We start from the raw sequence: 14,403 nt of genomic DNA on the forward strand, positions 1-14,403 counted from the left end.
ATAATAACAGCAATAGATAGCGGGGAAGGAGGAGAGAGAATGTGTGATTAATGGCAAGTCGGGAGCAAGGGCCGATGGAAGACATGATTTGTAATTAACAGGGTAATCAGCACCATTTTCATCCTCTAAAGGGTCAACTGTGCAATACCCTGAGTCTATATGTGCATATGGTACACAAAGTAAGCCTTTGTAAGCTTCTTTTTGTTTGACAATAAGACTTTTTAGTCACTTCACTGCTTATGTCTTGAAGTAGGAAACTTCAGATTTTGTTGGGGATTTCTTTTTTTCATTGGAGCAACAACAACAACAAAAACAACAACAAAAAAAACACCAGCTCCAAATTTGGCACTTTTTAAGGTATGGAGAAGTCAATGTGAGGAAGAACTTTGTAAACTGTCATGCATGGTAGATGTAGCATCATGCTGTGGGCTTCCAGTGGTACTCTTAGATTCCACAAACTGGGTGAAACAATGACATCCTTCAGTTTCACCTCAAATTGACAACTGGATGGTTAAAACATGGATGTTTTTGAATGTTACAAGTTACAACAAGATAATAATCCCAAACACAGATCAAAAGTTTGGATTAACTAACACAAAGTTTATGAAATGACAATCTAAATGACAATTTAGAGAATATGCATAATATCTGCATGCTGCGAAAGCATCCAGTTTAAATCAGCGCTACTATTTCTGGCAAGATCAGAAAAGATAATTACAGGAAATTATAGAATTTTCTTATTTAGATTGCTCTTCAAGTTCACGGAAATCTATCTAGTGTTTTCCACTTTTGGGTTTAATTTTTAAGATAAAACAAGAAAATCATTTTTTATATTGAAAGGAAACCAATTTGACTTACATTCATGAGACGTAATGTGAATCTTTAATAGGCTGTCTTTCTAAAAAGAATATTTCTTAAGGTTTAATTTTATTATAAATGAAAATCTAATAGAATTAGTTTGATATAACTTCCCACTTTTGTTCTTAAATTGTGCTGAGCATACATATGAACCCACACACGGTGGCATAATTTCACAAACATGAATGAATCTCAAACACTTTCTGGTCTGTGTACATAACGTAAGCTAGTGAGGAGAGAGGGTGTGACACAGGAGGACAGGATGGATGGCTGCTGGAAGATGATGAGAAGGTAATGCCTGAATCCAGTGAGTGACCTCTTATGATGTATGAGGCCTCATTCTTCCCTGTCACAGCTCGTCATAAACAAGGCTGCGGGGTTTGGCTCACAGCCAAGCAACACTGCGGTTTTGCTCAAGTTGACAACTCTGCGCATCATTTCTGGAGCAGCAGGCATTTTCCGCTTTCAGTGTAACTGATGCCTTGTGACACATTACTATTCTTGGTGCTGCAGAGGTTAAGTACCAACTCAGAGTGCGGAGTTCTTAACTTTGCTGCAATGTCGGCCACATCAAATGACACCTCTGGATTATGTATTGCATGTGAAAAACCCTGCTATAGATGTTTTTATAGCCACAGTATAATCCTATATTTACAGCTTTTAAAATATATATTTTTTTACCATCTGCTGAACGCTGCCAGAAAACTGAAATTGAGTCTTTAAGTATTCAACAGAATAATGATCCAAAATATATGATCAAATCAACATTTAATGGAAGACAGACAATAAACCAACCTAGTTCTGTTGAAATTTCAATGCATAGGCCTATATTTCAAATTGTTTCTGTGTGTGATAAGATTAAGTGCAAGCAAAACAAAGACAAAGTGTAACAAAGAACAAAGAAAGAAATATAATAATGGCAGCAAGCCCATTGTTGTTTAAAAGTCAAACAAAAAGAACTGAACCAAATTGTAATTTAGTTTTATAAAAATTGGTCATAAATAAACTGAGATGAAAGGTTTTTGTATTAGTAGAAATAAAAGGTTCTTACCTGTGTAGAGAGAGATGTAAGCTGAGTCTATCACTTCATACTTAAGACCTGGGAGGAACGGCCGCCACTGAATGAGACACAAAAGAAAGGCAACTGTGTAAGAACACAACCCGAACATGTAGAGCATGAAACTGAACAGGAATCACTCATGGCGGATTGTCAGCTGAGTGACACTCTTTCTGTTACTGAGTATCTAAAAATCACAGGATTCGGCTGATGCCGAGTTTTTTTCTACAAACTCACTTATTCTGCGAGAGCAGAGACAGCAGAGTGTAACATTTTCCAGCAAGAATATGAAATCTGGCGCTGTAAAGAGCTAGGGAAGGGAGCAAACAGGAGAAAAATGAAAACAGACTGTGAACAAAACAAGAACACGAAAAAAGATGACAAAGAGTGGAGAGGAGAGGAAAAAATAGGCGGGAATCAACTAATGACCTGAACCAGAGAAGCATCGAGAGGAAGGAAGAGAGACAGGCAACAATTCTCCTAAATAGATTTCACAATTACCTCGTCACTTCTACTTACCAAGGATGTAATCATGGGAGACAGGTCATTTTCCAACCTTTCCTTAGAGAATATAAATATAAACGCCCTATGCAAATACTCCCACAATAGTGTTTGCACACAACACCCTCCTACTTAGATTAAGGGGCATTTCATAAGCAACAAGTTATGTTCTCCCATACAGCATCTAAAGCTCATATGAGCAGCTCACAGCCATGTTGATGGGGTGACACTGAGGCACCCATACGGTGCCCACAGAAGGACACAAACATAGGAACATCAAACAAGGGCACAGCGGCAACATCATGCTGAGTCGCAGCAGGGCGCGGCTCAACCGGCCACAAAAGGCTTCACCATTTTGTCATTGTTTCTGTCTTGAAAAGTGAGCCGGTAAAGTCAAAAGAGGACAAAAAAGTTAAAGCAATATATGATTTTTGGAAAGGTTTGCTTTTGCCCAACTGATACGACAACACAACAAAAGTGCAGAGCGCTGTACTGTTTTTAATACAACCTCGAGGGCTGTAGCACACAGGCAGAAACAGCTACTGCGCCTTCAGACGTCATTCATTAAGGAGAAACTGGACAAAACATGAATCTCTCAATGCATGTTATTCAAACTCTATCTTGAGTGCAATAGTTTGAACATGTGGCAGTTTTAACAAAGCCTTTTAACAGCAAGTATTCAATAAAAAGAATTAAGCAAACATAAAAAAGATGGCTAAATCATCTTATTTGACTAATTTGTCTAAGCCCAGACAGGTGAATGTATTATTAATTATTATTATTATTATTATTAGTACTAGTAGTAGTAGTAGTAGTAGTAGTAGTAGTAGTAGTAGTAGTAGTATTAATATTATTATTATTTTGAGGTGATCAACTTCAGGTAGATTGAAACAATCTCCACAATCCAGTCCAAAAGAACAGTTCAATAGCTAGAACAGCTATAAGAATCTTTGGGGAAAGGCATTTGTTTGTTTGCTGATTTGGACGCACAAAGAAGGAAACTGCAAGTCGACTCGGTCCTGAGGATGCTCCCAATGAGCTTCTGCTGTGTGCTAGACACTGCAGGGTTTCCCAAAGGTTTCCCATGGACAGCAATTCTTAATAGTTCTTCAGGTTACACTACGAAGGTTTCAAAAGTCCTTCCTCCATCCAAGAGAATGATAAAGAACAGTTCACGCATGTGTGCCTCCGTCAGAGGTTACACTCCAAAGACAAATCTTATCTTTCCAGCGCAGAGTTTTACTGCGGGGGTGATATCAGCCAATGATGGCCTCCAAAGCAATGAATGCAGGGAGATACGGAGCGATCAGCTTGAATAAGTGGAGGACTAGCACTGTGTAATGGAAATACCTTGTCAATTACAAAGTTATCTCAGGTGTGTACAGTGCAGTAAAAACGTATTTGCCTCCTTACAGATTTCTTTGTTTTTGCTACCCATTTTTCAGATTGTCAAACAACTATCACATAAAGATAATCCAAGAAAATACAAAAGTCAAATCAGAATTTAGATTATCAGAGGAAAAAAAAACGATTCTAACCAATATATCCATGTTTTAAATCTTTCTCTTTTCTTCAACAGAAATATCTTGTCACACTGTAAGGTGAAATAACTCCCATCAAGTATTTGGGATAACTGGGAATGAATCAAAAAGCTTGGGGTTTATTCACATTGAAAATTTGTAGGAAGAGCTGAAAAGGGGTGGACAAGCAAAATGACCTACAAACTGACTCACTTAAACCAATTCTGTCAGTAAGAATTGGACTAGTACTGGGAATGGAAAACAATTTGAAATGCTTGTGGAAGAACACCCAGAACGTTTGACCCAAGTTGCACAGTCTCAAATGTATTTGTACTTCATACTAAGATAATACATGTAGAATCCAGAATTTGCTAGTGAAAACAAATTCAAATCTTATCTGCTTTAATGTCAAACAATGAGAAACAAATATATGCTTTTTTATATAATGTATGTATGTTACTTGTTTTGTACATATTTTCATGTTAAACCGTTTTTGAGAGGAAGCAGCAAGAAGAAGAAACCTAAGTGCTTCTTAAAGTTCAACAGAGAGAAAAGAGAACCATTATCAATGGGGAAATATTAAAGAGCACCAAATGTTGAAAGAAATGCCACAATTTAGCCTCAGGGTTGTCTCACTTAGCCAAGACACTGCGCTGACATGAAGGTTTGCTATTACTAGAAAAGTCGGCCAAAGAGTTTATGCTGATCCTCATCACAGAGTGGTGAAAGAAACCAGGGTATTCCTCCTTCTCCTCATCTTATTTAAATCCAATTAAATTAAAAAATAGTTTAAATATCCAAAATGAAAATAAGTACAATATATATAGAATTGACTTTTCTTCTTTTTTTATGGACACACTCAGATGGGTTATTTACATTTTAATAATCAGAACTTTTAATCTCTGGCAGAACTGACTGAAGTTCACTGAAGTATATGTTTCCTATGATTAAACTCCTCACAAGCCTCAGGAGCTGAAGTTGATTTCCTAATATAGCACATGGAAAATAATTGCTTAAGCAAATCTTGATCTTACATGTTTGGTTAAGATTCACTTGAGATCAAAATTAACAGAAAGTAAAGATATCTGACAGATTTGAAAAGCCAAATGTTTGCTAGGAACATCTGACGTCTAGAACAACTTTAATAATAACTGTTTAATTCTTGGTAATATCTGCATACTCCATGAAGGGCAGAGAGGTATACCGTGAGGTATACCAATTATCGCCTAAACTCTGCCAGACAGCTGGCATTAGGCCCGAAGCAATAGAGCATAAACACAAAACTGAAATAAAATAAAATAACTGGGAGTGAGCAGAGTAAGACGTTAGCAAACCTGATGGCACTGGCCCAAGAGAAAGTATAAAAGTGAACCAGAAAGATATCCATCTATTTTCTTTAATCTTTATTTATAATAGAAATTTTGACTATAAACATAAGACAATATATCTAACAATAAATCTAGTTAACCTATTATTAAAATGTTATGACAAAGATTTATTTTAAAGTAGTAGAAGCAAAGCAGATAAGTCACTTAACTAGCACAGTAGTTTCCATTTCTGTGTTTACAACTGTCTTATTCTTACTATGTCATTACAATAAAAATCATTAGGGGCTAATCTATGAAAAAATGGTTGATGGATAGAAAGCTGTAAAGTATTTAGAGATTTATTTATTTCCTTTTGAATAATTTCTGTTGTAAAAAAGATACATCATACCTCAGTCTTAGAACATTTGGAATCCATCTGATACATTTTTAAGCAGGTAGAGATGCAGTTAACTGATAATCTTTGAGAAAAGAATAGAGTTCTGCTAAACAATAACCATAATTTCTTTCAAAGTAATCTGTTTTCATATAACTTATGGGGGGTTGGGGAAAAGAAAGAGGACAACATGTGAGCGTCCATCATGTTTCAGACAAAGAACTGAATAACAGTTCTTGGCTGGGAATGACATGCTGCTAACAAGCCAAGAATTACATCTTGCAGCTGTGGTGCAAAGAAAGCAAAGTGACAATTAACACGCTAATGAAAGAACAATTAGTATAGCAGAGCATTTATCTCACTCCCTGTTTACTTCAGTTGTTTGGAGTCAAGCTTCATTTTAACTACTGTCAAGTAATCAGGAGAATACAGCACTGTGAAACAACTTTTATGCCAGTCAGAAGATTTTTTTTATACTTGTATTTTACTGCCTCTTTATTAAACAACAAAACTACTGTAATAAACAACCAGGACAAGAAAAGTGTTCATAACCACTTGAACTCTGACTAGCTTCCCTCATCTTGCTAAAGAAAGTGACACAGATAAAATCTATATGTAGACCAAAAAAAATGTGTATTCCTTCTCACTAGTGTGGAAAGAATAGCTTGTTTTTTTAGCTTTAATTACCTTTTATATTTTTTATGATAATTGTGTAAGAGTTTCCTTGTTTTGTATTTGTTGCTTGTATTGATTGAAGTTTTTTTATTTATTGAAAACAAAAAACCTTTTGTTTTGTTGTGTGTAGTTAACATTATTTCAACCTTGTTTGCATAGCTTTGTCTTTAGCAGGACGAATTGAGTGTTTTCCAGGAACAACAGATGGAAAATAGTCTTTTGGTTAGTTCTGGAGCAAAAATGTCTTTCTCTGGAAAAGGTTTTTGTTCATTCGGCACCAACATGAGAAACACATAAACACCACTAGATTGAAACTCTATCCAAGTCTGTCCAAGGAGTGAACATACTGTACAAGGTCTGTTTGGTATGCAGGACGAGGACATGCACGCTGTAAAAGCAGTTGAGAGTAAAATGGAACAAGAAATAGAGGTAAAATCTGTATGACCCTCCCAGTGGAGGTCATTGTTGAAATACACTGAAAACGTAAAATTAAATTATTGGTTACTGAATGAAATAAGGCAAACAAGTTCAATGTCCTGGACAATAACAAAACTAAGCCCTAACAATAATTGTGGTTTCAAAATGAATGCTCTATATTTTAGAAAGGAGCTGCTCATGACAGGAACCTGAGTAATGCTAAAGATATGTTTTGAGGGAGGATTTCTTTATATGAGCCAATACTGGTGTGAGGAAAAGTGATTTCTAGATATAAATGGGTGTATGACTGGAATTAAGGCTCATAAACACCTTTCAGCGTTAAAAGGATGGCACTTACAAATTCATTTCTACTCTTACTGCCCCCTTAATATGCTTTAGCACCATATTTACCTATTTCAACACACAAATACACCCAAATCAGTAAACAGATGCTGTGAATTGGCAAAAAGCCTGGGGTTAAGTGCCTTGGCTAAGAACACTTACGCATGTGTGGGATATAGGACTCCACTGTTAGGACTTGCTCACTGCACCTGTTTGATGAAACATCGCCTTGGTGCTATGAAATAAATGAGCCAGGAATGGAGCCCCGCAGTGCATGGCTATTGTTGTGGCAGACCACCTGCCTCCTTTTGGTGGAGTGTGGAAGTGTATGCTTTTTGTCACAGCACATCTGCTTTTAATTTTTTTTGGCACATTTAGCAAATGCAAACGTTTATAGCAAGTCTAATGTGGTTCACATCTCAAAAATAGTCAATAGTAAGTTTTGGTTTTATAAATCTGCACTTACACCAGAATGTAGGGAATTATTGAAAGAGATGAATGTACACATGACTGAAGTGGATGGATGCACAGATGGATGGATGGATGGATAGTAGAACGGATGGATGGCAAGAATAGCACACAGACAAAAAGAATGAACCAAAGCAATGCAAAATTTTGTTCATGGACATCTACAGTATGTCTTTTATTTATAAATATATGCATACATATTTTTTAATCCAGAAATATATTAAGGCAGGAAATAATATCTAAAATATTTCCCCACAATTATCTAGAGGTGGAAAAATGCCTGGAAAATCAAATTCCACAAATGTTTAGAGTTTAAGAATCTGTTAATGCACTTTTGGAGTACATACAACCTACAGCAACTGTAGTCACCATAGGATCAATGTTGTACATGTAGACTGTGCTGAAAACAAATAATAGCTGGAAATTCATATGTAGGGTAAATAAATGTAAAGTCACCTCGTTATCATGAGGTGGTTTAAATAGAAAGATCAGTAATTTAGCAACAAAAAGCAAAAGTTTTCTTTTGGTGGAGTATTGAAATGTGTTATGTATTAATGAAAACATTTGCATAAAAAGGTGATGTAAACTGCCTTTGAACAAATTTCAGATCTGAAAACTTTGATCCAACCAAAGGAAAAAATTACTTAAATTACAAGGAAGGAAAATGGTAATGACATAATTAGCCTGGGATATATCACAGAGATTATAAAATAGTAAAGTAAATTCCTGTTAAAAGAACAAGAAGCTCATTGTATTTAAACACCTGGCTGCAGATCACTTTTAGTGCTGCTGATTTATACTGAGGGAGATTTCATAGTAGATACTGAAAGGTCTTTGTGGCCATGACTTGTGCAGCTGAGCCTGTGTAAGTGCAACGGTGGAAGGAGAGTAATATTTGGTCCATCAGTCTGGGTTTTGGCCCAGTAGGAGTCCTAAAACAAGGCCATTAAAATCCTGCATCTAAACCTCACACCACTGCCCATCCATAAAGTTGCCATTGCTAATTAAAGTGTTGCTTTCTTCTCCTCTGTCATCCCCTCAATCATTCTGTTTAATGGGCAACAGTTTCCGTTGTCCTGTCAGGCTGCGATCAGTAGATGTTTTCCATTAGGCTGGTGGAAAAGGTCCTGTGTTTCACTGACAAAAATCCAGATGGTAATTAAGAAAGTTAATGAAACCGCAGCTCATGGAATAATTTATCATGTTAAGCAGCCACCTATAACTCTAACAAAAAATACTACTTTATTTGAAGTTAATTGGGGAAAGGGTTGAGGCAGGTGACTGCACTGGATAGATACAGCCAAAGCGCAGAATCCCTGCTGCTCCTACAAAATATACATTTGAGTCCAAGTAATTTGGGCATTTTAAAATGGTCCCTTTTTGATTCATTATTTATGTTCCACCTTTCAGCAGCTAGCCTTCTTAAATACTAAATGCAACAAAACAGAAAGAAGCCCATCATAACATGAATGTTTCCTTCTTATTTTCAAGCCAAAACTCTCAGAATATATTTTAGTACAGCCTGTTTCAAGTGTTCAAAGGAAGAGCTGTTTAACAAATACATTCCTTGATTATAAGCCCACCTTTGACTGTATTATCACAGCTTTATGGAGAACATGTTGTATATAGGGAAAAAAGAAGCAATGAATTCTCACTATCTGCTCTTTAACAAATGAAGGCCTGGGTATCTGCAGATTTATGTGAGCCCTGGGCTTATGCTGCTGTGGGCTGGTCACAGTAAATCTGCTATTTTTGTCGAGATATAAAATGTATTCCACTGTTAAATCACATACGAAAGCCTTACTCAGACGGCACATTTATACATACACACAACCAAGCATATAATTTCAACTTGCTGACTTTTATATTCATTGCACTTTACTTACTTGGACCAATCTATTTTGAAAACACGATGAGCGTTTTGCTTAAAAAATTAAAAGCAAAAAACTGAATGTTGTGCATTTCTACTTGAAAATTATTACTTCTCAATATTTATTCTTGCTATTAGCTACATTTTCTTGGCTCCATTTGCTCTTTAATTTTATATGAAGCCATTAAAATGTTAGGAAAAAGCAAATCCTTTAGTTTTTTAAAGCCAAAAATCTAAGTATTTGAGACTGGTTTACAGGTGCTACAAATCTGTAACCTAGCACACATATTTTGTTAAAATTATTCTTTATACATTTTTTTAAAAGAAGCCCTGTACCAGAGATATTTGTAACTTTTAAAGATTCCTACAATAAAGTGCCTGTTGCTGAGACATAACCTCAAGAATAACTGGTATTTTAAAAAGCTGTAAATGATAGATCAGCTTTTGCAGAAAAATATGACCCTGAAATGATGGTATGGACTGAATTGTGAATTTTATTTCATACGATACAATATTCAGTCCAGATATTTTGCTTATCATGTATTAGTTGACCTGGACCATTAATGTTAAGCTGACCAAGTTGAGATGAATTGTCTTATTTTTATTTTTTTTATTATTAGTATTATTCTGATGCACCCTCCCCCAAAAAATAGAATCTGCCTCAAAATGGATCAGACATATACTCTAGATCAGTGATTCCCAACCCATTTCTTAAACTCTGCTGAATTGTACCTACAAAATGCAACTGATTTGTTACATACACTATTCATCTGTTCTCTTGTTCATCACATTAAACAACATGTGCTGCTGTCAATGTGGTCCGCCAGACTGTTTTGCTGACAGCACCACAAAGATGCAATGTGAGCCAAACTTATCTTGGGACAATGCTGTGAAATGTAGATGAAGCAGAGCAAGATACAGTGATGAAACACCTTTGTAAAGAAGAATGTACTAGTCGCTGTGGGGAAACGACAGAAAGACTGTTGTTATTTGATATCCTGCTGCAATACGGAGGAACATTTACCAAAGGCTGTAACTTTTTTATTTTGCAATACTGACATGCACAACAACATACTTCTCTGTCCTCTTGACAGTAAATGTACTTGCCAGTGGTGGAGGGAGGCTTGTACTTTTTAGATGATATTAAGAGTTGAAATGTGACCTCAAATCATCAGTTTGTTACAAGCATCCTAATGTGGTGATTTTCCTATCATGAAGGCTTAGATACAGAGTAACAAGAAGTACTTTCAAAAATATTCTTACTGCCCAAACGTTTAACTGTCTCTATAACCTGACCTGCGATCAAGTCAGAAGGCAGGCAGCAGACAAATGCTGTTCAATTTAATTAACAATTTGATGCTACTTTGAATGACCAGAGGTGAGTTGTAACTTTATGGGGAAAAAAATTGGGAGTAGTTTAATTACAACATACTTTTTACTTTTAGTTAAGTAACATGATTATGAAGAATTTATATTTGAATCTGAGCAAAATTTCTGGATACTCCCTCCGCTGCAAAAAATTTCATTCAATGAAGGTGAAGTATTGTTAACAGTTTCAAATATTGTGTTGGGTTTACTTCAGGCTCTGAGTTCTAACTAGAGTTAATTAGTCGTGCTGGCTCAAGATCAGACAGAATGTGGACGGGATCTGTCCGGGTCAGGTTGGATTTTTAAGCCCAATCTAAACTATATTTCACAGAATACACCAAAAAAATCCCAAAGAGTTTACAAACACCTAAGCAACTTTCTATTCTCCTTTGGCTGTTGTATCATCTTATTACAAACCAGTTTCCTGTATGATCCGTCTGTCATCACAGAGCTTTGCATCATCCCAATCAATATGAGAAAAGAAATACAGAGAGCATCACAGAAAAAAATAAGAACTTTCTGAATCTTAGCCTTTACAAACATAACGGAAACAAGTATATGGCTGAAAAATGTCACAAAAGGAGTATAAGTAGTAAAATACATACAAATCCAAATAGGGAAAATATGACTAATTTTCAGGATGACAAAACATGAAAGAACTACAGTGGGAGAAGATCTATCACACTGACACAGTTGGTGTCATGCCAACTGCTGACAAGGATTATTATAACTCAAAGCTAGTTAAAAGATATATCCTACATCCATACCTAAGTGATCTCTCCTTGCCACCTGCCTGCATGCTCAGAACAAAAGGTTATATAAGGGATGTGGGCTTTTGTTTGACACTTCATCTTGAAGTTAAGTTCCAGTTGGAGTCTTGCCTAAGGTGGAGACACCACTCTGCAGAGAAAATGGTGCATTGGAGAGTTGCCACAAATAGAAAACAGGACAAAATGTTAAGGTCTTGTGGAAGACTGACAACAAAAATAAAGGAAAAAGAAAGAAGTGTGTTAAAAATGCTGTGCTTTCCACTCTTTGGTAGGCAAAGCAATAGGTGAGTATTTGAATAGTTGTGATCAAAAGATCTAATGAGTAAAATGAGCCAGCTCTCACCAGCTCAGTCTTTACTTTTGCATAAACGGGTTGATTTCTATTTGCTCGCCTCTCCCTGCTGGTGCAGTAGGGTCTCCTCCAACGATACAGCACAGGTTTTATTTACCAAACTACTGAATTTGACTTCTATTTTTAAACTATCATCTGAAGCCTCCGTTGGACTATTCCACAAATGGAATAGTCCAGAACTATTCCACAGTTTTAATGTTTGTAATTAATGAAAAGTTTAATCATGCATCTGTGCCACAAATGCCTGATTTTCTACAAAGTTAAAATTCAGCAGTTTTCTTATTTTCCATATAAGTAAACTGCTTATTTTGGTGCAAAATAAGCAGTTTATTTCTATTGCATCAAAATGACCAACTTCAATATGTGTTAATATCAATATGTGTTTCGAATCAGCGCTGTTCTCTAAAAACGTGGCACTGTTTTAAGGAACTACCTACCTGTAGTTAAAAACATAACTACAGGTAGATTATTCCTTAAATACATCAAGGAAAAATCTACCTGTAGATCTATCAGGTCTTATTTTGAATGCATGCAAGTTTCATCACCACAGACAGATCAGTATATTCCGTCTACAGTAGTTCGCACACATTTTGCACAAGAAAATACATACAGTAGTTACATGGATTTAAACCATAGAGTACAAAGTTGAAATTAAATGGAAACTTTTAGATGAACTTCTAGATTAACATAAGTGTGTATCTACACTGAGAGCCATGAACTCTGATTAACAGCTGGGAGGAATAATAGTTCTAATAAAAAAATAGAAGAAATGAACTTACCCCAACCTCCACGTGGTCTGATCCCTTGTCATCTTGCTTGTGAAGAATCTCAAAATAGTATCGCCTGGATGATATCAGGCTACAGGGAAAACAGAAAAAGATACAGTTAGATTATATTAAAATACACTCTAAAGTAAAATCTGATTTTAAACGCAAGAAAATGTGATGAGTACAAGAACAAGTTTAGTGAAGATTGGTTCTCTGCAATTTCCTCAACGATTACAGAGATTTCCTTTAGATTTACTAAAATCTTTCACAACAAAACTTTGTTTTCTTGTGATTTTGATTATTTTTAAATAGTAGCACATAAACTTATCTGTACTTATGATCAATAGACACTTCCTAAGGGATCCCGATGACCCCTGTTCCTATTACCTCATTAGATTGTTTTTTTTCTCTCTCAAGCATAAGGAATATTCTAATAATTTAAAATGTCATGGTCATCATATTCTGCTTTTATTGAATTTTGTTTTTAATGTAACCTGCTGTTTAAGGATAATTATAAGCCTTTTATGATTTCTTCAGCTATGATTTTATTGACACACCAGTGAGTTGTTAATGAGTGTTTATTTTGATATTATACAACCTGTAACTTTCGGCATCTGAAAGCCCCCCAAAGAAGTTTTACCAGGTTTTAAAATCCTTTAACCGAATAATTTAACTGTAAAACCACAACAAAAATTATGCTTCTGTGGAATGGAGGAAGATGTGCTTAGGAAATAATTTTATGCCAGGGGCAAAACGGTAAAAGATGACTGTGAGCAGCAGCTTTATTGAATCCTGAATAATAAAAAAACACTCCTTTAGAGCCTGATGAAGAAAATCAATGTTCCAAATAAATCATAATTTTCCACTCATCCAGTTCACAGCTGTTTCTGTGAAAATAATTTGAAGGTTCTCCATGTCTGCCATTTTCCCAAATCAATTTAATATGCACATAAAACAAACAATGGTTTATTCATATAAAACAATTTTTGATACAATTGGCGAGACTTTGGCTGTGGAATGAAGGACAGAGCATTTCTTCACACAACATTAACTCCCAAAACAGACGTAAACACAGTTATCACCGACTGTTTGACTTCTATGCGTAAATCTATGAGCACATCAAATGCTCCAGCAAACAACATTTGGTAGAGTGTTTGGCTTTTATACACAGACTATCTTCTGAACAATAAAACAGCACTTTAACTGGAGAAAGGAGAAAATATGTCCTACAAACATTTCGCTTGCTTCAGTCTAGTAACTTAAGAATTTTTAGCAATGAAAATCTGTCTTTCCATTCGGATTTGAGGCAGTACATTCACCCGTCTTCTTCTAGCTTTGCTGAAGATAAAAAAGCACAATATAATAAACAAATTTTGATGTGTGTGTTTTCTTTTCTACTTTTTGATGTTGTTGGCTGAGTTGAAACTGAAGGACACAGGCCTGAGGGGTTGGGGGGGCAGTCATGTGCTGCGCCAGGTATAAGCTCCGCTGTATCATCCTACTGACAAGCTTCCTGTATAGCCAATAAATCATTGCAGGTGCAGCAGAGCAGTGACAGTATGTTATAAAGGTCACTCTATCATAAATAGAGGATGTCTGTGTAGCTGTTGAAATTGCACCCAGCAAACCTAAGTGCCACTTGAAGTTCCTAGCTGCCCCACTTGCCCTTCCCAAAAATGATACAAACAAAGCAATTCCTACAACCATGACTTTTAGATGATCCATCACTAAAGGAGT

General features: G+C 35.9%; 1 protein-coding gene across 1 annotated transcript in view; it reads right to left on the reverse strand.

Moving 5' to 3' along the window:
- The window catches only part of b4galnt4 (beta-1,4-N-acetyl-galactosaminyltransferase 4), a 138,145-nt gene that overhangs the window by 11,902 nt on the left and 111,840 nt on the right, over positions 1-14,403 (reverse strand). The window contains exons 8-9 of the mRNA XM_014472442.2: positions 12,679-12,757; positions 1,910-1,976 (exon numbers count right to left, since the gene is read on the reverse strand). Coding sequence (XP_014327928.1) covers positions 1,910-1,976; positions 12,679-12,757 — 146 coding nt within the window. The remainder of the gene's footprint in view (positions 1-1,909; positions 1,977-12,678; positions 12,758-14,403) is intronic.

This window comes from Xiphophorus maculatus, chromosome 2 (genome assembly GCF_002775205.1).
Source record: "Xiphophorus maculatus strain JP 163 A chromosome 2, X_maculatus-5.0-male, whole genome shotgun sequence".
In the NCBI taxonomy this organism is placed as follows: Eukaryota; Metazoa; Chordata; class Actinopteri; order Cyprinodontiformes; family Poeciliidae; genus Xiphophorus; species Xiphophorus maculatus.